This window comes from Chiloscyllium plagiosum, chromosome 38 (assembly GCF_004010195.1).
Source record: "Chiloscyllium plagiosum isolate BGI_BamShark_2017 chromosome 38, ASM401019v2, whole genome shotgun sequence".
In the NCBI taxonomy this organism is placed as follows: Eukaryota; Metazoa; Chordata; class Chondrichthyes; order Orectolobiformes; family Hemiscylliidae; genus Chiloscyllium; species Chiloscyllium plagiosum.
Window position 1 is genome coordinate 23,701,766 of NC_057747.1, and position 26,573 is coordinate 23,728,338.

The 26,573-nt window shown below is 45.1% G+C and overlaps 1 protein-coding gene across 2 annotated transcripts in view; it reads left to right on the forward strand.

Moving 5' to 3' along the window:
* The window catches only part of spock2 (SPARC (osteonectin), cwcv and kazal like domains proteoglycan 2), a 73,805-nt gene extending 60,875 nt beyond the window's left edge, over positions 1–12,930 (forward strand). For both annotated transcript variants that reach the window (XM_043679136.1, XM_043679138.1), the window contains 4 exons: positions 861–1,079; positions 2,665–2,727; positions 9,357–9,494; positions 11,649–12,930. In XM_043679136.1, coding sequence (XP_043535071.1) covers positions 861–1,079; positions 2,665–2,727; positions 9,357–9,494; positions 11,649–11,794 — 566 coding nt within the window. In that variant the 3' untranslated portion in view covers positions 11,795–12,930. The remainder of the gene's footprint in view (positions 1–860; positions 1,080–2,664; positions 2,728–9,356; positions 9,495–11,648) is intronic.
* The last annotated feature ends 13,643 nt before the right edge of the window (positions 12,931–26,573 follow it).

Sequence of the window (26,573 nt, forward strand, 5' to 3'; positions counted from 1 at the left end):
CTCTGTCCACCCCAGTCCAACACCTCCACCTGGTGTGGTGCGACTTAAGATCTTTAGAGTAAGGCGGGGAGAGGATTGTAACATGGAATTCAAGAACATTTCACCAATTACATTCAAAATTTTGGACTGGGTTTGACTTGGTCTGTCTCCACATTGCAGTACCATTTCTCATGCCCGTCCAAGGAAATGCAGCCCTCAATCCAAAGGAACCCTTAAAAAGACCATCCGGCCATTCATCCAATTGTGGGAACTTATTATGCACAGCATGACTACTATATTCACTAACGTGTGCATCTTGCACCTCCGTATTAGATAGGATTTGGTTTTGGCACAGTAAAATCCCCACCATAGGCTGAAGTCTAGCCAATTGAGAGAGTCCAAGTCAACCTAGAAATTTCAGTGTATTCTCTCAGAGAATGTTTCTGCTGGGAAATGGCCTAATGGTATTACCTGTTCATCCAAAGAGCCAGGGAATGTCCCATGGATCTGGGTTTGAATCCTGCCTCAGCAGATGGTGGAACTTGGATTCAGTGAAATTCTGGAAGTAAGAGTCTAATAGTGGCCATGAATCATTTGTCAGGAAAAACCCTTCTGGTTCATGAATATCCCTTGGGGAAAGATACTGCTGTCCTCCCCTAGTCTGGCTTCTGTGTGACTCCAGACCCACAGCAATGGGGTTGACTCTTAACTACCATCTTGGCAATTAGGCAATAAATGTTGGCATTGCCAGTGGCACCCTCATCCCATGAATGAATAAACTAAAATAGTGTCTTGGTTTACCTAAGGATTTGCTTTATTTCTTAGCCATAACTAGCTTCTCTCTTAGTCATAATCTCTGGTTTTTTTTCTCTCTGGTGAAGTGTTGGATAAGAATATGGTGGCCAGCTGCAGGGATTCGGTCGGTTGGATGTTTTCCAAGCTGGATACGGATGTGGACCTGTTCCTGGATGAGGCAGAGCTTGCAGCCATTAATCTGGACAAATATGAAGTCTGTGTGAGACCCTTCTTCAACTCCTGCGACACGTACAGAGACGGACATGTTTCCATGGCTGAATGGTGCTTCTGCTTCTGGAGGGAAAGTAGGTGTTGCCGTGATACCAATGTCAGCGTTGGTAGATGGACCCTTCCTTCACCAGTCAACGTTCACCCAATGTTTTATGGAATGTGCCCAAATTCAACTGGATGAGTTGACTTCCAACAAGACAAACCCTGTTTCAGCAATAACACAGTTTCAGTTTTCATTGTATTGAACTGAATCATTTCCTCTTGCTGCCCCTCCCCCTCTCCTTTCATAACCGCCCCCACACATTTTGTGCCAGGCTCTCCGCTGATTTCTTCCAGTTGATGTTTTAGAATCATAGAATCCCTGTAGTCTGGAGGCAGGCCTTTCAGCCCATCAAGTTCACACCAACCCTCCAAAGTGCATCACCACACAAGCCCCACCCCCTGCATTTCCCATGGCTAACCCATCTAGCCTGTACATCCCTGGACGCTATGGGCAATCTAGCATGGCCAAACCACCCTAATGTGCACATCTTTGGGTTGTGGGAGGACACTGGAATACCTAGAGGGTACCCACTGTTGTGGACCAGGCCAGACCCCTCAAAACATTGAGGAAAGTAGCCCAGACCCTAACTTTGCTAATTTTTTTAAGCAGGTGTAAAGTGGATATTCCAGGAGTGATTGCAGCTGGTCAAACCACTTAGTTTTAAACAAAACAGAATTTATTTACAAGATTACCAAATGAAACACAAACAAAGGAGAAGAGAATATAGAATAACTTAACCTAGCTGAAAACCAATAAATTTTCCCAACTTCGTGATGCTGTTCCAAATGCTTGCAACCTTCCCCATAAACACCCCTTAGCACAAAAGGTAAAATCAAACACAGGGTCTTACAAGAGAGATGTCAGAGAGGGAGAGGATCGACCTGCATGGACCTGCTTGGGTCCAGCAGCTTCACAACTGCCTGCTTGTTAAAACCAAACCAAACCAGAGAAAGGCTGAGCTGGCAGAACTGGCCACTCCCCTTCCATTGTACCAGTGTTTTTATTTTCAAAACTCGAAAGCGCTTTTCTTGAGGCAGTATCTGTTAACTATAATCAAATGGCCCTAAAACCTTTCAAAACCTAGACTTTTCGGAATCGCTGCTTTTCCGACCTCTCTGAAAAAGAAGCCTAGGACAGTATATCCTTGTTAAAGGAGCAGCGCTGTCACACCACGCAGACACGGGGAGAATGTACAAACTTCCCCCGAGGCTGGAATCAAACCTGGGTCCCTGGCACTGTGAGGCAGCACTGAGTCACTGTGCCAATCTTTTCTGAATTTTCAATCTTGTGGCTATTTTTCCAGTTCTGGTCCCTTGTCCATCTCCAGTTTTAGTCATTCCACCACTGTTCAAATCACTGGACTCTAAGCTGTGGAATGCCTGTCTGAACCTTCCTGACTCACTTAGAAACATCGAACATAGAGAAAGGGGTCAGCCATTCGTGCCTGGTCAGCTCTCCCTCCCTCCCTCCTGAAAACCAACCTCCCCATCTCTCCTGCTGTCTCCTCACAAGCTGTGATTCGCAGAGTGCTCCTGTGAAGGGTGTGCTGGTGTTTTCACTGGATGTGGAATAATGCTGTTGGTTGATCAATTAATGTTCTCTTTGTGTTGACACAGAGCCCCCCTGCCTGGCTGAGCTCGAGAAGATCCAACTGCAAGAGGCGGTGCGGAAAGTGCCTGGTGAGTCTCGGCTGGAGACTGTCATCTTTTTTCATTAGCTCACAGCCTCCAGATTGCAAATCGCAGCTAAGTGAACTCTTCTGTGCAATTAACTGTCAAGGAACCTCAGCTCTGCCGTGCACATAGAAAGATGGAAATGTATCAAAACTGCATGCTTTTGAAAAGTCCTTGAATTCTCACAGTGCAGATAGAGGCCATTCAGCCCATCAAGTCTGCACCAACCTTCTGAAGGGCATCCTCTATCCCCACCTTTCCCAGGCCTAACCCATCTAATCCTGCACATTTCTGGACACTATGTGCAATTTCCCATGGCCAATCCTGTGCATCTCTGGAGTGTGGGAGGAACCCGGAGCACCTGGAGAAAACCCCCAAAGACACGGGGAGAATGTGCAAGCTCCACACGGACAGTTAGCTGAAGGTAGAATTGAACGCAGGACCCTGGCGCTGTGAGGCAGTAGTGTTAACTACTGAGCCACTGTATTGCAGAAGGCTGAGAAGAGATCTGATTTCAAAATCATGTACGATCTAGATAGAATAGACAGGGAAAATCTGTTTCCACTCGTAAAAGAGAAGAGAAAGGGAAGCCATATTTAAATATGATGTGCAAATAAAAGAAGGGTGATGTGAGGAAAATATTTTTCACACAGCAAATAGTTAAGGTCTGGAATGCACTGGCTGGAACTGTGGTGGAGGCAGGTTCAATTGAGACATTCCAGAGGGGCATTGGATGGTTATTTGGATAGAAATAGTGCCCAGGGGTGTGGGGAAAGGCAGGAGATTGGCACTCGGGGATAGAACCAGTGCAGGAACAATGGGCTAATGGCCTCTGCACTGTAACAATTCTGTGATAACTAATAATTACAAATGTTGTAAAATGCAAGGTGTCTTTAATTTACAGAATGGAAATGAAAGGTATTCCCAATCATTAACTTGCTATTTATAAGTTTTATAAAGCAGGAGATTGGACTGTCTTGTCATCTGAATGTTCTGTATCTTATTTTATGCCTTTTGCTACAAAACACACAATTTAGTAAAGTCTGTCATGTCACACAGTGGTATCAAAGTCAGTAAGTCTGGTAGTTACTGAGCTTGTACTAGGAACATCAGAAGTTGAAAGCTGTTAGATTGTTGAAAAACAAATAGTTCATTAAATGTTCTTCTGGGGAAGTGATATTGCCTCAGAAGAATAATTCACGTAAAACAAAGGTGGCAGGAGAGTAGTGTCTTTCTGGTCTCCTTCCTATAGGAAGGATGTTGTGAAACTTGAAAGGGTTCAGAAAAGATTTACAAGGATGTTGCCACGATTGGAGGATTTGAGCTTTAGGGAGAGGCTGAACAGGCTAGAACTGTTTTCCCCAGAGCAACGGAGGCTGAGGGGTGACCTTTTAGAGATTAATTAAATCATGAGGGGCATGGATAGGGTAAATAGATAAGGTATTTTTCCCAGAGTGGGGGAGTCCAGAACTAGAGGGTTTAGCGTGAGAGGGGAAAGATTTAAAAGGGACCTAAGGGCAACTTTTTCACCCAGAGGGTGGTGTGTGTATGGAATGAGCTGCCAGAGGAAGACTGGTACAATTACAACATTTAAAAGGCATCTGGATGGGTATATGAATAGGAAGAGTTTAGAGGGAAATGGGCCAAATGCTGGCAAATAGGACTAGATTAGGTTAAGATAGCTGGTCAGCATGGAGGAGTTGGACCAAAGGGTCTGTTTCTGTGCTGTACATCTCTATGACTCTATGATTCAAGTGTCGATCTTGGAACTGGTCCTAAGTTGGAAGCTTCTCAAATGATTTTTTTCTTTGTCTGTTGGGGCACAGAACAGAATGTTTTCATTTAACATTACTTTTGGAAATTTTATAGTACAAAAAAATTATAATATGTGAGGAAAGAGACAGGGAGACACAGAGTTCGGGAGAGGCTGACAGTTCCAGAAAGGGAACTTCTTAGTAGTGGACTGAGCTTGGGAGATTTACCTGTTTCACACAGTTGTTGAGGGTTCTGTAACAGTGTTAGTAGCAGTGGACTAACAACAGGCAGCAGGCTTTCTGGATCTGTTATTTTAGAAGGCTAGATCCAGGAGTTAGAAGAATCAGAGACAGAGAGGGCTGAGCATTTGACCAGAATCCTCACCTGTTAGAGGATCTGAGGAGGGGGCTGTTCAGTTGCTGGGAGCTGATGGCAGTAAATGAGTGGCTGAGGAGATGGTGCAGGGTGCAAGGATTCTGATTTTTTTTTTTGGATCGTTGGGATCTCTTCTGGGGCAGAAGAGACCTGTTCAAAAGAGACGGGTTTCACCTGAACTGGAGGGAGACCAATATCCTGGCAGGGAGCTTTGCTAGTGCTACTCAAGAGCGTTTAAACGACTGGGGAAGGGGGAGGGGATTATCCTAAGCAGTAGTGAGAATAGAGAGAAAGCTGAGGATGGTTCAGAAGTTAAAGAAAGTAAGTTAATTGGAGAAGACAGGCAAGAGCATGTCAGAGAACGAGGTGCAACTGATGAATTAAACTGCATTTATTTCAGTGCAAGGCATCTGACAGGTAAGGGGTGGATGAACTCAGGGCATGGTTGGGAGCATGGGACTGAGACATTATGGCTGTTACAGAGACATGGCTGAGGGAAGGACAGATTCTGGATTAGTGGTGCTGGAAGAGCACAGCAGTTCAGGCAGCATCCAAGGAGATTTCAAAGCTCCTTGGATGCTGCCTGAACTGCTGTGCTCTTCCAGCACCACTAATCCAGAATCTGGTTTCCAGCACCTGCAGTCATTGTTTTTACCTACCTGAGGGAAGGACAGGACTGGCAGCTCAATGTTCTGTGCTAGAGATGCTATAGGAAGGATAGAAAGGGAGGCAAGAGAGGAGAGGAGTCGTGTTTGATTAGGGAAAACATTACTGCTGTTCTTAGAGTGGATATTCCTGAGGGATTATGCAGTGAAGCTATATGGGTGGAACTCAGGAATAAGAAGGGGGTGATCACCTTGATGGGATTGTACCATAGGCCTCCCAATAGTCAGCAGAAACTGAGGCGCAGAGATGTCGGGAGATCTCAGATATGTGTAAGAATAATAGGGTTGTATTGGGTAGGTTTCTGCATGCTCCCACAAATAGCCCGGATATCCGGTCAAGCCTACCTTCACTGGCCTGAGCTCTGTGACTCATGTTTTGCATTGCTAAGGCAGGTAATTGTTTGCAATCGTGGCTTCTTCCCCGAATGAGGCACACCATCCCACCTTCAAGAGCAGCTGACCAATTGGAGGGCCAACAGCTTCTCTAGTCCCAGCAGCGCCACTCAGGTGTATGGCCATTGCTGGAATTGCAGGTCAGTCCAGACCTGAGCAACCTGAAGGAAAGTCGGGGTTGGGGCTTGTTGGAGCCAAGTAGACAGCTCCCTGCTGAGGAGTTAGGGGTCTTCCTACCCAGGTGCCCAGAGCACAACTGTGTTTCACTGAGCAGCCTTCCTGGGATGGGGGTAGGGGTGGTGAAGCATTCTAACTCCTCCCCCCTCAACTGATAACAAAATATCAGCAAGAAGCCGTTAAATGGTCATTAATGGTCAATTATGTATCTCAGTTGGCCTAAAGGCAAGCAGGCCATCAACACCTTGATAGAATCCCTGCAAGCTCACTCCACCAGCCATCTCCTGGATACCGTGTAACATCCCAGTTGAAGTCACGAATCTGAATTGTGTGTGTGAATATGTGTTTTAATGTGTGTGCATGTGTGCACGTATATAATGGATGTTTGTGCATATGTGGGTGTGTTTGAGCATGTGTGTACATGTGTGATCAGTACTTGTGCACCTGTGTGTTTGCATGTATGTGTGTGTTTGCATGAGTGTGTGTGTGATTGTATGTTTATGTGTTTCTGTTATGCATTTCCTTATGTGTTTGAGTGTTTTTGTGTGAATGTGTGCATTTGCATGTGTCTGTTTTTAGTGTGTACATATGGCTGTACATGTGTGATGGGTGCTTCTGCATCTCTGTGTGTAACTGAGTGGAAACCTGTATCCAATCTCCACTGAACTACAACACAGATCCTATCCTTAAAAGGCGATCCATAGGCAGAGTATGCAGCCTATGCATTTTCCCTGACATCTTGTGAAACGGCATTTGTGTCAGGGCTTCAGTTTTGGAAAGTGCTTCAATGTTTGTAAAAGCAAATCAGATCGCGGATTGTTCAGCAGATAAATTGCTGGTTAATGATTGGGGTCATCAATTCAGGGAGCTGGTTGGTTGTGGTTTGAAATGGTTTAAACTACGGTAAGCCAAACAGTAGATTAGATTAGGAGGAGATTGTGTAGTTTATCTCCAAAGCACGTATGCAAACATCAAAAAACACGTAAGTCTGGCTTGTTTAGTCGAATAGCCTGTCAACTGGGAGAGCCTTTCAGCAGAAAGCAAAAAGGAATTGGTGAGCAGAATGGCTGACAAAATCTAGTTTGATTTTTATTGTAAGTAGGATATTTAGTGAGATATTAGTCAACACATCCTTTTGATCAATCTATTTGTCCCTGAAAACCAGAGAACTAATCCGTGGTTCCTTCAATTTAATGTATGGTGTTCAGAATTAGTTTAAGACAGCAGAGATTTCAACAAATCTAACCAGAACCTGAACTAGACCAACCACAAGGACTAGAAGTTAGGCTGGGATCTTTTTCACTAGAGCGTAGGATGTTGAGGGTGACCTTATAGAACCATAGAATCCCTACAGTATGGAAGCAGGCCCTTCAGCCCAACAAGTCCACACCAACCCTCTGAAGAGTAACCTACCCAGACCCATTGCACTACCCTATCACTCTAAATTTGCTCCTGACTAAAGCACCTAACCAACACATCCCTGGACACTATGGTGCAATTTAGCATGGCCAAATCACCATAACCTGCACATTTTTAGACTGTGGGAGGAATCCCATGCAAACAGTGGGAGAATGTCCACACAGTCAGTTGCCTGAGGCTGGAATCAAACCCGGGTTCCTGGCGCGGTGAGGCAGCAGTGCTAACCATTGAGCCACCGCGCTGTAGAGACTTTTTAAAATCAAGAGAGGTATAGATTAGGTGAATAGCCGGTGTCTTCCCCCTAGGGTGGGGGATTTCTAGACTAGGGGCCATATTTTTATGGAGAAAGATTTAAAAAGGACATGAGGGGCAATTTTCTTAGACGGAGAGTGGTTTGTGTGTGAAATGAACTTCGAGAGGAACTGGCGGATGCAGGTACAGTTACAACGTTTAAAAGACATTTGATGGAAAAATGAATAAGAAATGTTTGGAGGGATATGGGCGGAGCACAGGAATGGGGCTAGTTTCATTTGGGATTATAGTCAGCCTGGATTGGTTGGACCACAGGGTCTGTTTCCGTGCTGTTTGACTCTATGACTCTAAGTGAAGGTCAGAGACTAGGAATGCTCCAGTGAGTATTGCACTTCCTGACTCCCCAAAGCCTTTCCACCACCAACAAGGCACAAGTCATGAGTGTGATGGAATACTCCCCATTTGCCTGGATTTGTGCAGATCCAACAATACTCAAGAAGCTAAACACCATCCCAGAAATCCGCTTGATTAGTACCACATCCACAAACATCCACTTCCTCCAGCACCATCATTTAGCAGCAGTATGTGTACTATCTACAAGACACACTGCAGAAATTCACCAAGGCTCCTTAGACAGCACCTTCCAAACCTATGACCACTTCCATCTAAAAGCCCAAGGGCATCAGGTGCATGGAAACACCACCATCTGCAAGTTCCCTTCCAGGCCACTCACCATCGTGACTGGGAAATATATTGCAGTTCCTTCACTGTCACTGAGTCAAAATCCCGGAACTCCCTCCCTCAGGGTGAACCTACAACACAAGGACTCCACCAATTCAAATGGACAGCTCACCATCACCTTCTGAAGGCAACTAGAGACTGGCTAGAAATGCTGGCCCAGCCAGTGATGCCCACATCCCTTGGATGCATTAAAACAGATTGATTTTGATGACCATTGCACTTGTTGTTAATGGTTGTGCCTCTGTGGCAGTTGTGAATGTCGTTCAAAAGTAATTTTTTTTGGAATAAATTCATTGGACTTAGGGATCTTAGAGGTTGTACCAAACACCGGGGTGGGGGGGGGGGGGGGTCAGTCAGTCACTCCTCTGCCTTCCTACAGTTCTCTTGTTGTCCCCAGAGCATCAGCATGTCCACTACTAAACCCAGTGCACTCATGATGAGAAACTGAATCAAGTTCCTCGTGTCCTTTTTAAATCTTTCTAGTTTGGGATTACATTCAGCTCAGACTGCTTGGACCGAAAGGTCTGTGTGACTCTATGGCTCTGACTGTCAAACTCTTGGGTGGATTTGAGGATCTCTTTGATCTAATTTGTTGATGAGCTGGGAAATTGTTCCTAGCCAACATTCTATCCCTCAACCCACACCTCCAATCTCATTGTTTGCGGGAGCTTGCTGTGTACGAATTGGCTGCCATGTTTCCTGCAATGCAACAGTGAGTTCCAAAGCACTTAGTGGTTCAGGACAACATGAGGTCACAAAAGGCGCTATAGAAATGCACGTTTTTAAACTCTACTTTGTAAAGAGCTGATGTTCAGAATTATGACGACAGTGTGAGTAACTCCGTTCTCTGTTTTACAGGCACCTTCATTCCTAGTTGCGATGAGGATGGTTACTACAGGAAGCTGCAATGTGATACTTACTCTGGCGAGTGTTGGTGTGTTGACCAGCAAGGCAGTGAGGTGACAGGAACCCGGGTTAAAGGGAACCCTGACTGTGGTAAGAGCCTCATCTGGCTAGCTGCTGTGATCTGCTTTGGGCTGATCTGTATTGCCCTTTCTCACAGACAGTAATCTCCCCAGGGACACTCACTTAAATGAAGAGATGTTGGTAATGTCATTGGAGTAGTAATCCAGAGGTACGGGCTAATCCTATGGGATCAGGGCTACAAATCCCACCTATGGCAGTTAATGGATTTAAGGTCTGGAATTGAAATCTAGTCTCTAGTATTCTTCAGTGTCACCCTAACCCATCTGGTTCATTAAGGCTCTTAGAGGAAGGAAATCTGCCCTGTTTCTTCAGTCTGGCCTATATGTGACTACAGAGTGGTTGACTCTTATAGTAAAAGACTGGGGATGTGGGGAATCTGAAATCAAAGCAGAAAATACTGAAGAAACTCAGCAGGTCTGGCAGCATCTGTGGAGGGAAAAACAGATATTGTTTTGATTCCGATCTTATCCTTCGTCAGAACTGGAAGGGGTTGGAAAATGGAGTTGTTTCTGCCATTGACGGAGGAGGAGGAGGAGCAAGTGGAGCAGGTGGTGAGGGCGCCCAGAGTAAATAGGAGTGATAATGGTGGTAAAGGAGCAATGGAGATGTAAAATAGGTGTAAATAGTGGGTATGGAGTGGAGAAAATGGATCCACTCTGCTGACAACAAATCTAACAAGACACAAACAAGTCATGGTGGGGGAGGGGAGGGATGTAAATAAAATGTGGGGACAAAAGTCATGCCCTGAAGTTGTTGAACTCAATGAGTTTAAACTGTTGTTCCTGCAGCTTTCATGTTGCATTGGCTCCGAACAGCCCCCTGAAAAGGCTAAGCAAGCCTCTCAGTTTGAGGGCGATGAGGGAGGACCAACAGACAGCTGAGTCCCAGGAAAGAGTGAACAAAAAGAACTAAAGCTTTGAATCAGAAACACCCTCGGTGAATTTGGTGCTGCATTAAGAGACCCAGGCTGGTCCTTTGTGTTTAGAATATTTGAAGGATAAACTGGCCATGGCTTTTCAAAATTTTAAAAATTCCGGTCAGGTTGATAGAGGGGAACTGTGTCCTTTGGTGGGAGAACAAACAGGAGGATAAAAACGTAAATTCAGAGCCAGGCTATTCAGGAAGCACTCGCTCATCCAAAAGCTAGTAGTTTGGGATCACGTTGGACCTGGACTGGTTGGGCCAAATGGCCTGTTTGCACGCTGTATGGCTCCATGACTGTCTAACTCTGGAACTTCATGACTGAAAGGCCTGGGGTTACTGGCGGTGAACTGGAGCTTTCAGAAGGATCAATGGAGTTGTGTTAGATAAGAGTATCAAAGGCTGAGTGGAATAAAGATGGAGATGGGTACAGATCAGCAAGGTTTAATTGAATGGTGGAGGAGGTTGAAGGGGTCAAATGACCTCCTGTGTCCCTCATGTTTCTCTGGGGTTGGATGTCTCGGGTGTCATTGTGGGGACAGTGGGCTTTACAATTGTTGTTGCTCGCACGAATTGGCCTGCCTTGGGATTCCACCTTTCCTGCAAATGTTTGGGGTGCTTCAGAAATCAAACCAGGTGAATAACCATCACCGGATCACAAACGTAGATCATTCAAACCCACATACCAGCACGGGCTGTATTATCCAGTCAGGCTGTATAATCCAGTGGCAATCTCCTGCCTTTTCCTCAATGCCTGATCACCATTTCTATCCAAATAACTATCCAATGTCTCTCTTGAATGTTTGAATTGAACCTGCCTCTACCTGAATTCCAGGCAGTGCATTCCACACTCTTAACTATTCACTGAGTGAAAAAGATTTTTCTCACATCACCCTTGCTTCATCTGCACATTACTTTGCACTCCTCTCATTCTTGTTCTGTTTCTGACCAGAAACAGCTTCACCTTTAATCGTGAATCTATTTAATTCTAAAATTGTAGAAAGAAAGCTTTTCGATGGGCAGTCATGTATCATCCAATTGGTTAATGAAGGCTGGATATGCTTTCCCAATTGGTGGGGCTCTGTGAAGATTGACATGTCAGGAAACCAATGGGAACAAGAGTGGGGCCATTGTGAAGGAACTTCCAAACATGGTCCCAAAGTGCCCACCTCCCTCTGTCTGCTCTTTGTCCAGCTAATTGCGTTCCCTGTGAGTGACCCTAGTTTTCTGTCATTTCTGCAGAGGATGTGATCAGTTTCTCCGGTGATTTTGGCAGCGGAGTCGGCTGGGAGGATGAGGAAGAGAAAGAGACTGAAGAGACTCCGGAAGAAACAGAGGAGGAAGAGGGTGAAGCTGGGGAGACGGATGATGGAGGCTACATTTGGTAACACCGCAACAGCTGTCTGATAAACACTGCTAACCATTTGGCACATGTTTTCCACCCTTCATGAACAACTTTCACTCCTTCTGGTTAACTCATCCTCTGTCCTACAGTGTACACTACCAGTTCCTGATGACCACCTTGGCACCAGTGAGTGACACTGCTCGCTGCTTCATTGCATATTATTTTATCACGCTTGACACTAAGGGGCACAGAATGTTACCACCAATGAATGGCTAGACTCCCCAGTGATAGTGCTGACCAGGACAAATGTACAATTTACAATTTTAAAAATCCAGATTGTATCACAAACAATACAGAGAGGGGGAGGGGTGTGAGGGACTCATTACTGTAGGCAAAGGTTGAATATCAATATCATGAAATAGAGAGGGATGTGACAGCTGCTTCATTTTAAAGTAATGTTTGTGAAAGATATCGTGTACAACGTCAGCATCTCTCACCCATTGTCCCGTTACCCACTGACCCGTCACTCACTGCCTCCTCACCTACTGCCTCCTCACCTACTGCCTCCTCACCTACTGCCTCCTCACCTACTGCTCCCTCATGCACCTCACACTCACCCGCCACTATTCCTCCACTTATCACACCTTCACCCACTGCCCCCTCACCCATTGACCCCTCACCCATTGCCCTGTCACCCACTGACCCTTCACCCACTGACCCTTCACTCACTGCCTCCTCACCTACTGCCCCCTCATGCACCTCACACTCACCCAACCACAATTCCCCCACTTACCACACCCTCACCCACTGACCCCTCACCCATTGACCCCTCACCCATTGTACCATCACTCACTATGCCCTTGCCCATCGTTCACTGCACATTGCTCCTTCACACACCACACCTGGCCCTCCCACTGTCACATCCTGCATGGTCTTACAATGTCAACTCCTCAGCCAGTGCCCTTTGGATAGTGCCCACCAGAATGTGCCAGTAATGTTTCTGCAAGTTTGCTTCATTTGAAACTCAGAAAGCCCATTCCAAAGTGGGAGATAAATCTGTGTGTGTGTGTATGTGTGTGTGTGTTCATATGGTAGAGGGTACAGGAGCAGGAGACCAAGAATATTTTTGAATGTGTTTCTCCAGCACCTCCACTGACTCAGATACCAGATCGGGGGAGAGAATCAGCAATCCTGAGACTGTGTAAAATGTAGGTCTGTTTCCTGCCTGCAGAGATGTTCCCTTAAGTGTTGAAAGTTTAACATCACTCAGGTCTGAGAATTATACACTGGGTGTAAAAGTACCCATGACTTTGAGTTAATTCAAAGTCAGAGAATTGTCAAACAACGCTATTCAATATTTCAATTTCAGAAAGAGATCATGTTCCTCTCTGGGAGCTCTTTGCAGGTTCAGCAATATTCCTGAAAAGGTGTCACTGGGAAATAAACTCCTGAGTGAAACATTATCGTTAGCAGAAGATTTGCCCTGTAGCTGATCACCCTGTTATTCAGTCATCTGTATTACTGTCAGGCTGTGTGTCTGAAGGACTGAGGGATTTATTAATGTGAAGCTAGTGAAGTGTGAATTTTTTATTCCTGCTTGTACTCAAAGTTAAAGCTACCTCCATAATCCTTCCCAATATCTGACTAGCAGCTGTTTGACAGGATGCCCGTGAATTTGAGGTTATTTACTCACCAGCGATTGGGCTACTGGTTTTCAGTTGCTCCAGGAAAAGTATACACACCAATGAAACACATCATGTCTACATACACGTGCACACACACACACACACAATATACACACAGACACACGCGCACACACACAATATGACACACAGACACACGTGCACACACAACAATATACACACAGACACACACACCCACAGACATATACACACGCACACATAACACATACATGCACATCTCTATGACTCTATGCACATGCACACACACACATACAGACACACATACATCCAGAAACACATGTACAGACACACACACACAAACATTTTCCAAAAAGTACACTTTGTTCAAGCACGACAAAAGTATGTTTTGTAACTGTTCAAATATAACATGGAGTGAAATGTAATACACATCCTGCTTGATTTAATATAATGTGGTGATCTGAGGAATCTCACTATACTTACAATCTTCAACGGGGATTCCACTTTCAGCAGATTACACCCAAAGCAACCAGAGGTCTTGGATTTCTGATGAGGAATCTTTAGTATTGTAACAAAAATATCAGACTTACAGGTTACCAAACATTGGTTTCTCCAATCCCAGAGCGTGTCCACTGTGTGTGGGATCCTTACACAGCAGGAGATAGAAATAAGATTAAAGTCCCCCAAAGGCATGTTGCTTGATTCTGCATCAGTCCCACACTAGAGTCACATCCTTGATCAAAGATTCAAAACAACAGCAAAGAGGGGACTGAGCACATTCTATGAAATATGGGATGGACCAGAGTGTTGGGGAGAATTGACACAAACAGCTACCTGGTATCTTCCAGCAATTACGTTACACAAGGTAGCTGTCCATGCTAACTGCAAAGATTGTGTGTTTCCAAGACAATACATTATTAGTCTTCTTCCCAAGGATAATCCTAAATGGAAAAAGCTGCCAAACAATGTCATTACAGCCCCGTCAATCAAAATCTTCAAGGCTCACCTTCAGATTATTTCCTTTTTTTCTCAGGATTTATCATTTCAGCAGCTCACATCTGGTTGAGCTAAATGTTGGCAAAGTAGAATATCCATCCCTGATGCCAATGTGACTGAAGCAGCAGCAGAATTACAGCTTATGATTGCAATTTTGAATTGCTGTTAAGCAGACAGCCCAAGGGGTTTTCCAATGCTGAAGCCCCTCACTGTACTGTGCTGGGAGGCTTCTAGATAGTGACCTTTCCCCATCGCGCCAGCTGCCAGAGGCCTTGGATTGTGCCAGTCTGTAACACTCAAACCAACAGCCCTTTAAACTGGAAGACCCAGAGCTTTCAGGCTAACTGAGTTTCACAAACACTCACTCTCACACACACACACACACTCACTCACACACACATACCTCCGTGCATGTGCGCACACACACGCACTCACACACACACTCACTCATGCAGGCACATACTCTCACACACATACATCCATGCATGTGCACGCGCTCTGTGCATGTGCACACTCACACATGCACATGCTTAGACACACACATGCTTACACCGTCAAAAAGTGTGGCGCTGGAAAAGCACAGCAGGTCAGGCAGCATCTGAGGTGCAGGAGATTCAATGTTTTGAGCCTAATGTCTTCATCAGGAATGTTCCTGATGAAGAGCTCATGCTCAAAACGTTGACTCTCCTGCTCCTCGGATGCTGCCTGACCTGCTGTGCTTTTCCAGCGCCACACTTTTTGACTCTGATCTCCAGCATCTGCAGTCCTCACTTTCTCCCACATACTCACACACACATAGACACACCCACACTCAGCCATGCACACACACTCAGACACACCCACATTCTCAGACACACAAGCATTCCCACACCCACCAGAGACACACCAACCAAATACTAATTGCTGTGGCTGTAACTTCCATTACTCAGCTCACACTGACCAAAGTAGCAGATTAGATGTAAATCTCACATAGGTAAAATTCTGATGTTTTAAGTGATTCCAAGTAACTCTGTGCTTTTGCTGATGAAAATTTCTTCACTGGCTATTCCTAGTGAAGCTCCAAACAGGCCTTTATTCTGATAGTGAGCAGTGGCAGGAGAAAATCCTGATAAGCAGCTTCTGAATTGCCCAGCACTTGGAGGTTACACTGGGCAGACTGGAAGCAGCTTTGTTGTAAGGATCTCTTCCCCGTACCTGACACACAGTGAGGTACAAGTTCCACGTAATGGGAGGGACCTCACCGAATGAGCAATGTCATTTCAGCACAGGAGCCAGCCAAAAAGAATTTCAGCAGTGCGATGGGAGAAACAGCACATTGCCTTCAAAAAGGCTGAGCTGGACTGCGACCTGCAAATGGGATAAGCGTGCAGAATTAACCAAACAGTATTCCTCCTCTGTACCCTGACAGTATCTTTCAGTAAGTCATTCATAAACTAAAGGAGTTACTGAGACTGAGCTGTACATCAGTGAGGGTCACAGAACCTCACACTGACCCTTGCACTCTGACCCTCACAAAATGACCCACACGCTCTGACCCTCGCACTTTGACCCTTGCACAGACCTTCACACTCTGACCTTTACTCACTGACACACACTCTGACCCTTACACATTGACACACACTGACCCTCACACTCTGACCCTTGCACAGACCTTCACACTCTGATCTTTACACACTGATACACATTCTGACCCTTGCACTCTGACCTTCACACACACATATAGCTAACCCCATACCAAAGCATGCCCAGTTCTTTTGTTTAATTTTAACTTGTTTTCAACTTTGATAGCAGATCCTCCGTGGGGGACAACATAGCGCACATGTTAATAACTGTCTATTACCCATTACTTACTACTTAGTTTACCTCAGTGGGAAGAAGAGTCAGGAGGGGTATTTAACTGTTGCGTCCATTTCACACAGGCCCCCAAAACAGTTTGCTAAGTACACTGTGATTATGATCCAGTGGAAAGGGCAAAAATAACATCAGACTGCACAGAATCAACAACTGACTTGTAAAAGCACCTGTCGTGAAATGATTCATGTCCAGTACCTATCCCAGCCTATACTCAGGGCACTACAAAGAACACTAGGTGAGTGGTACAGGGCTCCAGTATAAACATCAGACCTGGCTCGAAAAGCCACAGGCTCTCTTAAATCAGACAACTGCTGCAGGGTCTTGAACCCATTACTCAGGCTGACTGTCCAGTGCATTACTGAGGGAGCATTGCACTGTCAGAGACATCCTCTTTCAGGGAAGATGTTATTGGGAGGCTCTAACTGTCCTGTTCGGGAGAGGGGAATGGGAAAGATCCAGTTACATTGTGTGAAGAAGAGCAGGGTGAGTTCTCCCCAGTGTCCTGCTCCTGCTCGTGATTCTCCCCTCAACCAACACCTCAACCTGGGGCCCTGGACATTGCAGCACAGCTGTGGGCCTTTGACTTGTGTAAGCTGGTAGTACATCACTGGGATAGAGGATCGGAAAACAAAATCTTGAAATGTTTTTAAACACTGCACAGGAATTCCCGGCTGGTCAAACATTTAACTCTTATGACTTGTATTACCTAAGCACTCTTCTGAGCTCCCCCAGTCGAGAGAAGAGTGTTTGAAGGAGCTTCCTATATTATATCTGACCAGCTTGAAATGACCTTGTACCTATTCAGATCTCCACAACTTCCAGCTTCTCTCTCTCTAATTAGATAATGTTTGTAACATAAAGCACTTGAGAGTACCAAGCAATTGGCCTAAAAACCATTTTATAAAATTGTAACGGTCATTGCTTTCCCCAATTAATTACTCCAAATGCTCTCGGTTATGCACTCTATTTCTCTGGTCAGAGTCATCACTTATTTGGATGTGACAGCTTTCATTTGTCTGTAAGTTATGTAGTCACAGTCCTGTAGCCATGTGATTTGGATTTTAATTTCCTAAGTGCAAATTGTTTTGCAAAGATTGAGTATTACTTAAGAAATATGAATCCACCTTGATGTTATTCACCTCTGACGTGTTATTGAAGTTTGAGATGTGAGTAAAGAATGCTGTAAAGTATCTAAAAAACTGTAAATTTCAAGCGATTAGCACTGCTGATGGAAGGATTTTAAATTTGTTAAAATGAGTAGGGAGGGTGGTCAACCAGCAGGAATGGTGGGGGAAAGTCTGTGATAAGAATAATCATGGGGGGAAGGGGTTGGCAAATATTTCTCCTCATGCTCTGCATTTTATTTTAAGATGGCAAAGGGACCGATGAGTGATGGGATGCGGCTGGACCATTTGGGTTTAGTGCTCCAATTGTAAAAGCAGACTCCTCTTAAGATTAACGAACCACACAAGGCAAGCCAAGCAACGGAGTCCCCATCTTACTATGAGTTTCACCGCTTTGATAAACGGTTTACAGGAAAACTTTGAGGAAGGGTTCAGAGTAAAGTTATGTTTGCATGCCCGTCTTTCATAGGAGCAAAGGTGCAATCCATGTCCGCTTAAATTGTATCAACAGCGTGCAGCGTAATGTAGCGAATTTAGAGGGTGCATTGTAAAACGACAGGGTAACTCCAAATAGACAGCAGTCCCATTCTTGCACAGTGCTAGAAATATGTAGAGAAAGTGGGTAGGATTGGGGGAGGGGTTGTGGGTCGGAAGGACCCCCTCCATTTATGTCACATGGTAGTAGTGAGGCATTTTGTCTTGATTCCTTTCTGTGGCAATGGATTTGTCTGCAATGCTCTAATAATCTGTATATGGATCAATCTCAATCCTATTCTTCACTCACTGGGTAGATTAATGTATGCCTTCAGATACATGGGACTTACCAGAATGTATAAATCTTGTTGTACTGAATGTTAACTGCTTGGAGATGTCTTATTCTCAATATTTACATTGTATTTGATAATAAAAAGAACCCATTTATCCGAGCACTGTTGTATTTTGTCCCTAGCTGCGCTTCACAATAGAATTTTCCCACCTATCACCTCAGCATCACAGTTAATTCTTACTAATTGCTATCCTTCCATATGCATGAATTTTCCAACTATTGTAGTTGTGCGCTATATGTTTTCAATTTTTATAAACTGATATAAGTAAATTTGTTCCAGTCTTTATATTCATTCATAGGTCATGGGTGTCACTGACTGGGCCAGCACTGATTGCCCATCCCGAGTTGCCCTGGAAAAGTTGGTGGTGAATTCAAAGGAGATTAACTCCAGTCAAGTCAATAAACTGAAATGCAAATTTATCAAACCTGGTTTGTATTTAAAAATGAATTAACCAACAGCCAACCAGGCGAAAGTGAGGACTGCAGATGCTGGCGTTTAGAGCCTAGATTAGAGTGGTGCTGGAAAAGCACAGCAGGCCAGGCAGCATCCGAGAAGCAGGAAAATCGACGTTTCAGGCAGGAGCCCTTCATCAGGATGCTGTCTGACCTGCTGTGCTTTTCCAGCGCCACACTTTTTGACTCTGATCTCCAGCATCTGCAGTCCTCGCTTTCTCCTCTGGAGAAATGGGGCCCCTATGCACCCACCCTCCATCACTGGAGTCTCTGCACAAACCCTTCCACACTAATGGACAGCGAATGTTGTGCATTAGTGATGTGTGTCCCCTCTTTCACAGAGTTAGGTGGTGAACTGTAAGTGCTCTTGAAAGGCTACTTGTTGACTCTGGGGACTTGCATTTGTGAAATAAATAAAAAAATTTTCTTTCCTTGGCCCCCTTCATATCTTTATCTGGTGAACATTTAAATGCAATGATGATAATTGCTCAATCATTCCAAGGGGTATTGAGGCCCACATTCTCACCGCTTGCTAGATGTGGGTGAGGAGAAAGTGAGGTCTGCAGATGCTGGAGATCAGAGCTGAAAATGTGTTGCTGGAAAAGCGCAGCAGGTCAGGCAGCATGAGGGAACAGGAGAGTCGACGTTTCGGGCATAAGCCCTTGATGTGGGTGACTCAGTGGTTAGCAGTGCTGCCTCACTGCACCAGGGACCTGGATTTGATTCCAGCCTCGGGCGACTGTCTGTGTGGAGTTTACACATTCTCACTATTTATATGTAGGTTTCTACTGAGTGCTCTGGTTTGCTCGCAGAGTCCAAGGATTTGCAGGTTAGAGTGGATTGGCCATGGGAATGCAGGGTGGGAGAAGCCGGGTCTAATTGGGATACTCTTCTGAGAGGTGGTATGGTCTCGATGGGTTGAATGACCTCTTTCTACACTGTAGAGATTCTATGTGGAGATTTCTTCAAAATTCCCAAACAGATTTATCAGTGATTAGTTCACATAGATGGATGCCTGGTTTTGAACGGTCCCACAAGTAAAATTTATTTTTCCGCCTCAGCCACCTGGCAACCATCTTTCTAAGTTGCAAACATCAAAGTAAGAAAATGAAATGAGGAAGTGCAGATTCTGGAGATCAGATTCTGACAGGAACAGAAATTGCTGGAGGAACTCAGCAGGTCTGGCAGCAGGTGCGGAGAGAGACAGCAGAGTTAACATTTCGAGTTCAGTTCCCCTTCTTCAGAACTATCAAAGCAAGGAATCCACTTTTGACAATGCTATCATCACCTTTCCTCTGCCCTCCCTGTCAAGTGCCCTCGTTAGGGCTTTTAATTAAAAGCCTCAGGCTTTCCCAGGTCTGGCAGGTAATTGTTTCTCCCCCACCCGCTCTCAGTGTTTGTGTTTCTGTGGTCAATGGGATCTCTGCCTGCTGGAGTGAATCTCACCCTGTGCAACTCAAAGCCTCTCTTTATTCACACTGTAACGAGATTTCAAAGCCTATTTACTTTTCCAACACTGCTGCATGATTTTCTTTCGCTGCTCCCTTCAGGTAAAATTTCGCATCCAAATTGCATTGTGATCGAAAGAGTCTCATTATTAGGATGCCATGTAGACTCACATTATGGGGAATTTGTGGCATAATTACGGTCCATTTGGTTGAAACTGCAAAAGGACCATCTCCTACCCACTTCATCTCGTCCAATCAACACATCTTTCTGTAATTTTCCAGTTCATATGTTTATCCAGCTCCACTTTAATTTATCCATGCTATTTACCTTGGCTACACTAGTGAATTTGATTTGATTTGATTTATTGTAGTCACGTACCTAAGTACAGTGAAATGTGAAATGTTTTGAGATCATAACAAACAAGGACATACAGATTCTAGGGGCTGCGACAGAGTGAGGCAAACATGGTTACACCTGCACAGGAGGTGCATAAAGCAAGGTCAATATTATTTGAAGTTAGAGAGGTCCATTCATCAGTCTAATAACAGCAGGGAAGAAGCTGTTCTTGAACCTGTTGGTACATGTGTTCAAGCTTCTATATCTTTTGCCCAATGGAAGAGGTTAGAAGAGAGTATTAACAGGGTGGGAGGGGTCTTTAATGATGTTGGCACCCTTTGCATGGCAATGAGAAGTCCAGATGGAGTCCATCGATGGGAGGTTGGTTTTCGTGATGGTTCATGTTGTTAGCATTCTCTAGAAGTTTTCTTTGAAACTCTTGTGGGATTTATTGGTGATAATTTCCATTCTTAGGTCTCCTCATCCCATCCCACTCAACAACAATGGAGACACCTTTAGGTCTACCCTAACCCTGTCGTAGTCTTAACTAAGTCCCCTTCATGTTCTGAGGAAGGGTCACTGGACCCGAAAAGTTAACTCTGATTTCCATCCACAGATGCTGCCAGACCTGCTGGACTTTTCCAGCAATTTCTGTTTTTTTGTGTCACCTCCCAATTCTCTGTTTTCTAGAAAAAAGACCTCAGGCTTTTCGAGAAAAGTTAGTTCTGGTAAAGTAAGTGAAAAGTCAACTTGTTCATTGTCCTGCTGTTTTGTGAAGGAGAGGTAACTGGTGGTGGTTTAACCTGAGGGTCACCGCACCTTAGGTGAGGGGCAAGGTTGAGACTGACTCAGCCAAGGTCAGAGCTATCAAAGCAAAGAATCCATGCATTTAAAGGTTCATCAGATAAACACAGAGGTGGAAAGGAAAGGAAAGATAAATGTTATTTAACGAATGCAAATACCCTGTGCTAAGCAATAGCCTCCTCACTTATTGAGCTTAAAGTTCATTTCTACATTATGGCACAGTGGCTCATTGGTTAGCACTGCTGCCTCACAGTACTGGGGACCTCGGTTTGATTCTAGCCTCAGGCAACCGTCTGTGTGGAGTTTGCGTATTCTCCCCATGTCTGCGTGGGTTTCCTCCCACAATTTAGCCACGCTAAATTGCCCATAGTGTTCAGGGATGTGTAGGTTACGTGCATCAGTCAGGGGTAAAATACGATAATACGGTAGGGGAATGGGTCTGGGTGGGTTACTCTTTGGAGGGTCGGTGTGGACTTGTTGGGCCGAAGAGCCTGTTTCCACATTGTAGGAATTCTATGATAAATCAAGGATTTAGTTTTTTGCTGTAAAGTGAATCGTACACGTGCAGGCCAACTGTGCAAGTGTTTAACATTACAACACTGTTTCCTGAGTCTATTACTCAAGAAGTAAACCTAATGGTTTGTTTGCATAAGAATCAGCTCATGAATATTTTGTGAATTTGAGAGAAATGTGCTTGTGCCAGTTCCTGCAATAAAATGGGAATGCATCTAGTCAATTCCACGTTTTAAAGTATTTAAAGACAATACTTAGAAAGTCAAACACGAGTTTCCCACTATTTCTCCCTTACTTCTGTCATCTCCATTGGAAGAAGGTCATGTGACTCAACGATTACCAGCCCTGATTCTGACCCAGAAGGTCTGGGTTCAAGCCCATGTCAGAAGGGAAGTGTGTTGGTTGATTCCCAGGTGGCTGATGGATGGTAGGTAAGAGCGGGAGAGTTTTCTGGTCAGGCATCCAACAGAGCATGATGACAAACCACTGCAGTGTTTAGGCCAAGAGTGTGGACTAATGGAACCCCCAGAAGCGAGATGGGAAGATGGCATTCTTGAGGGTGACACTGTAGCTCAGTGGTCAGCATTGCAGCTTCACAATGCCGGGGACCCAAGTTCCATTCCAGCCTCGGGTAAGATTAGATTACATTACAGTGGGGAAACAGGCCCTTCGGCCCAACAAGTCCACACTGACCCGCCGAAGCGTAACCCACCCATTGCCCTACATTTACCCCTTACCTAACACTATGAGCAATTTAGCATGGCCAATTCACCTGACCTGCACATCTTTGGACTGTGGGAGGAAACCGGAGCACCCGGAGGAAACCCACGCAGACACGGGGAGAACGTGCAAACTCCACACAGTCAGTCGCCTGAGGCGGGAATTGAACCCGGGTCTCTGGCGCTGTGAGGCAGCAGTGCTAAGCACTGTGCCAGTGTAGAGTTTGCACATTCTCCCTGTGTCTGCGTGGGTTTCCTCCAGTTTCCTCCCACAGTTCAAACACGTGCAGGTTAGGTGGATCAGCCATGCTAATTTGCCCTGTATTGTGCAGGCTATGTGGATTAGCCATGGTGCATAGATCCCTCAAACTTGCCACCCAAGTGGATAGGGTTGTTAAGAAAGCATATGGTGTTTTGGCTTTCATTAACAGGGGGAATTGAGTTTAAGAGCCGCAAGGTTTTGCTGCAGCTCTACAAGACCCTGGTGAGACCACACTTGGAATATTGTGTCCAGTTCTGGTCACCCTACTATAGGAAAGATACAGAGGCTTTGGAGACGGTGCAAAGAAGGTTTACCAGGATGCTGCCTGGACTGGAGGGCTTGTCTTACGGAGAGAAGTTGACTAAGCTCGGACTTTTCTCTCTGGAGAGAAGGAGGAAAAGAGGTGACCTGATCGAGGTGTACAAGGTAATGAGAGGCATGGATAGAGCCAATAACCAGAGGCTTTTCCCCAGGGCAGGGTTGACTGGCACAAGGGGTCATAGTTTTAAGATATTAGGCGGAAGGTATAGAGGAGACGTCAGAGGTAGGTTCTTTACGCAGAGAGTTGTGAATGCATGGAATGCGTTGCCAGCTGTGGTGGTGGAAGCAGAGTCATTGGGGACATTTAAGCGATTGCTGGACATGCACATGGATAGCAGTGAATTGAGTTGTGCGTAGGTTAGGTTATTTTATTTTAGATTAGGAATAATCCTCAGCACAACATCGTGGGCCGAAGAGCCTGTTCTGTGCTGCATTTTTCTATGTTCTATGGTAATTATGGGTTGAGAGGAGTTTTGGGCGGCACGGTGGCACAGTGGTTAGCACTGCTGCCTCACAGCGCCAGAGACCCGGGTTCAATTCCCGTCCTTGGGCAACTGTCTGTGCGGAGTTTGCACATTCTCCCCGTGTCTGCATGGGTTTCCTCCCACAGTCACAAAGATGTGCAGGTTAGGTGAATTGGCCATGCTAAATTGCCCGTAGTGTTAGGTGAAGGAGTAAATGTAGGGGAATGGATCAGGGTGGGTTGCTCTTTGGAGGGTCGGTGTGGATTTATTAAGCCAAAGGGCTTGTTTCCACACTGTAAGTAATCTAATCTAATCTCAATGGGGAGCTGGGTTTGTGTGGGTTGCTCTTTGGAGGGTCAGTGCAGTCTCAATGGGCCAAATGGTCTCTTCCTGCTTTGTAGGGATTCTATCAGAACAGACATTCGAGCAGTAATCACCTCTAGCCCTACAACCCTCTAAGATCTCTGCACCTGCTGATTCTGGCCTCTTGCACCATCTCTGATTTGCACCATCCCAGCATTCGCAGATATGCTAATCCCTGAATTTCCCCCTCTGCTCAAATCCATCCCTCTGCTCCTAGCTACTTCCCTTGCTGGTCTGCTCCAATTTTGTGGCTCAGTGTCAATACACAGTTGTAAAACATCTACCTTGGGATGTTTTAATACACAAAAAATGCATTCACAAGACAATTAGTCATACCCTGACCTTGTACCAATGGGATTTACATGGTGCTGTCCATGTACAGAAATTTCCTCTCAGAGTGACTCCTCTGTTTAGGTGAGATTACAGGAAGAATCATAGGAAATGTTCCTAATGAGACAGCGTGATTAAACAGAACATTTTAACAAACAACTAACGTTGCTCCAAATATTGAACTGCTTGTAAACAATGGCACAGAAGGTGCTATTAAAATTCTATTAGTTAAATCTGTTAATCTCTCCCGGCCAAAATTCAATCCACTCCCAACACACTGTTTGCAGTTTGTGGAAACATGCTGTGCGCAAATTGGCTTCCAATTTCTTACACTGCTACAGTGAATACATTTCAAATAGATCTACGTCGGTTGTAAATGTTTTGGAACAACCTGAGCTTGTGAAAGGTGCTATGTAAATGCAACTGTTGCTTCCTTTTTAGCATCAGTGCCACATTAAGCTAGTTTCTTGTGAGGCCTAACGTGAAGCTGAGAGTCCGTGTAAAAGGCCAGCCCCATTCAGTCACTGTAGGAATTCCTTTTCCATATATCCCCTGCACCAGCATGAGCTAGAGGGAATATCGGAAGGCTGGAAAATGGGAAGCCTACAAAAATGGGATCATGAGAGTCCAAAGGCAGTACCTTACATCAAAGACATACCAGAAATGACTTCCAGGCTACTCAGACTCCTTGGCATCATGGTAGCCCACAAGCCTACCAATACACTTATTTGGGATAGTCAACATGACTTTGTGCGTGGGAAATCATGTCTCACAAATTTAACTGAGTTTTTTGAAAAAGTAACAAAGAGGATTGATGAGGACAAAGTGGTGGATGTGATCTATATGGACTTCAGTAAGGCATTTGACAAGGTTCCCCATGGGAGACTGGTTAGCAAGGTTAGATTTCATGGAATACAGGGAGAACTAGCCTTTTGGACATAGAACTGGCTCAAAGGTAGAAGACAGAGGAGATGGTGGAGGGTTGTTTTTCAGACTGGAGGCCTGAGACCAGTGGAGTGCCACAAGGATCGGTGCTGGGTCCACTGCTTTTCATAATTTATATAAACAATTTGGATGTGAGCAGAAGAGGTATATTTAGTAAGTTTGCAGATGACACCAAAATTGGAGGTGTAGTGGACGGCGAAGAAGTTTACTTGAGAGTATAATGGAATCTTGATCAGATGGGCCAATGGGCTGAGGAATGGTAGATGGAGTCTAATTTAGATAAATGCGAGGTTCTGCATTTTGGAAAACCAAATCTTAGCAGGACTTATCCACTTAAGGTCCTAGGGAGTGTTGCTGAACAAAGAGACCTTGGAGTGCAGGTTTATAGTTCCTTGAAAGTGGAGTTGCGTGGTAGATAGGATAGTGAAGAAGGTGTTTGGTATGCTTTCTTTTATTGGTCAGAGTATTGAGTACAGGAGTTGGGAGGTCATGTTGTGGTTGTACAGGACATGGGTTAGGCCACTGTTGGAATATTGCGTGCAATTCCAGTTTCCTTCATATCGGAAGGATGTTGTGAAACTTGAAAAGGTTCAGGAAAGATTTACAAGGATGTTGCCAGGGTTTGAGGGCTTGAGCTACAGGGCGATGCTGAGTAAACTGGGGCTGTTTTTCCTGGAGCATCGGAGACTGAGGGGTGACCTTATAGAGGTTCATAAAATCATGAGGGGCATGGATAGGTTAAATAGACAAGGTCTTTTCCCTGGGGTGGGGGAGTCCAGAACTAGAGGGTATAGTATGGTGCGTGTATGGAATGAATTGTCAGATGAAGTAGTGGAGGCTGGTACAATTACAGCATTTAAAAGGCATCTGGATGGGTATATGAATAGGACAGTTTAGGGGGAAATGCATGAAGTGCTGGCAAATGGGACTAGATGAAGGAGCGGCGCTCCGAAAGCTAGTGCTTCCAATTAAACCTGTTGGACTATAACCTGGTTATGTGTGATTTTTAACTTTGTACACCCCAATCCAACACTGGCATCTCCAAATCGGGACTAGATTTGAAGGAGCGGCGCTCCGAAAGCTAGTGCTTCCAATTAAACCTGTTGGACTATAACCTGGTTTTGTGTGATTTTTAACTTTGTACATCCCAATCCAACACTGGCATCTCCAAATCGGGACTAGATTGGGTTGGGATATCTGGTCGGCATGAACGAGTTGGACCGAAGGGTCTGTTTTGCGCTATGACTGTAGTCAGGGGACTCAGGGTCAGATAAGGATTTGCTTCACAGCAGCAAGGCACAGAGGCTTTTCTGAGCCGGATAAAGCACACACGCACACACTCTCTCTCACACACACACTCATACTCTCTCTCTCACACACACACACACTCTCTCACACACAC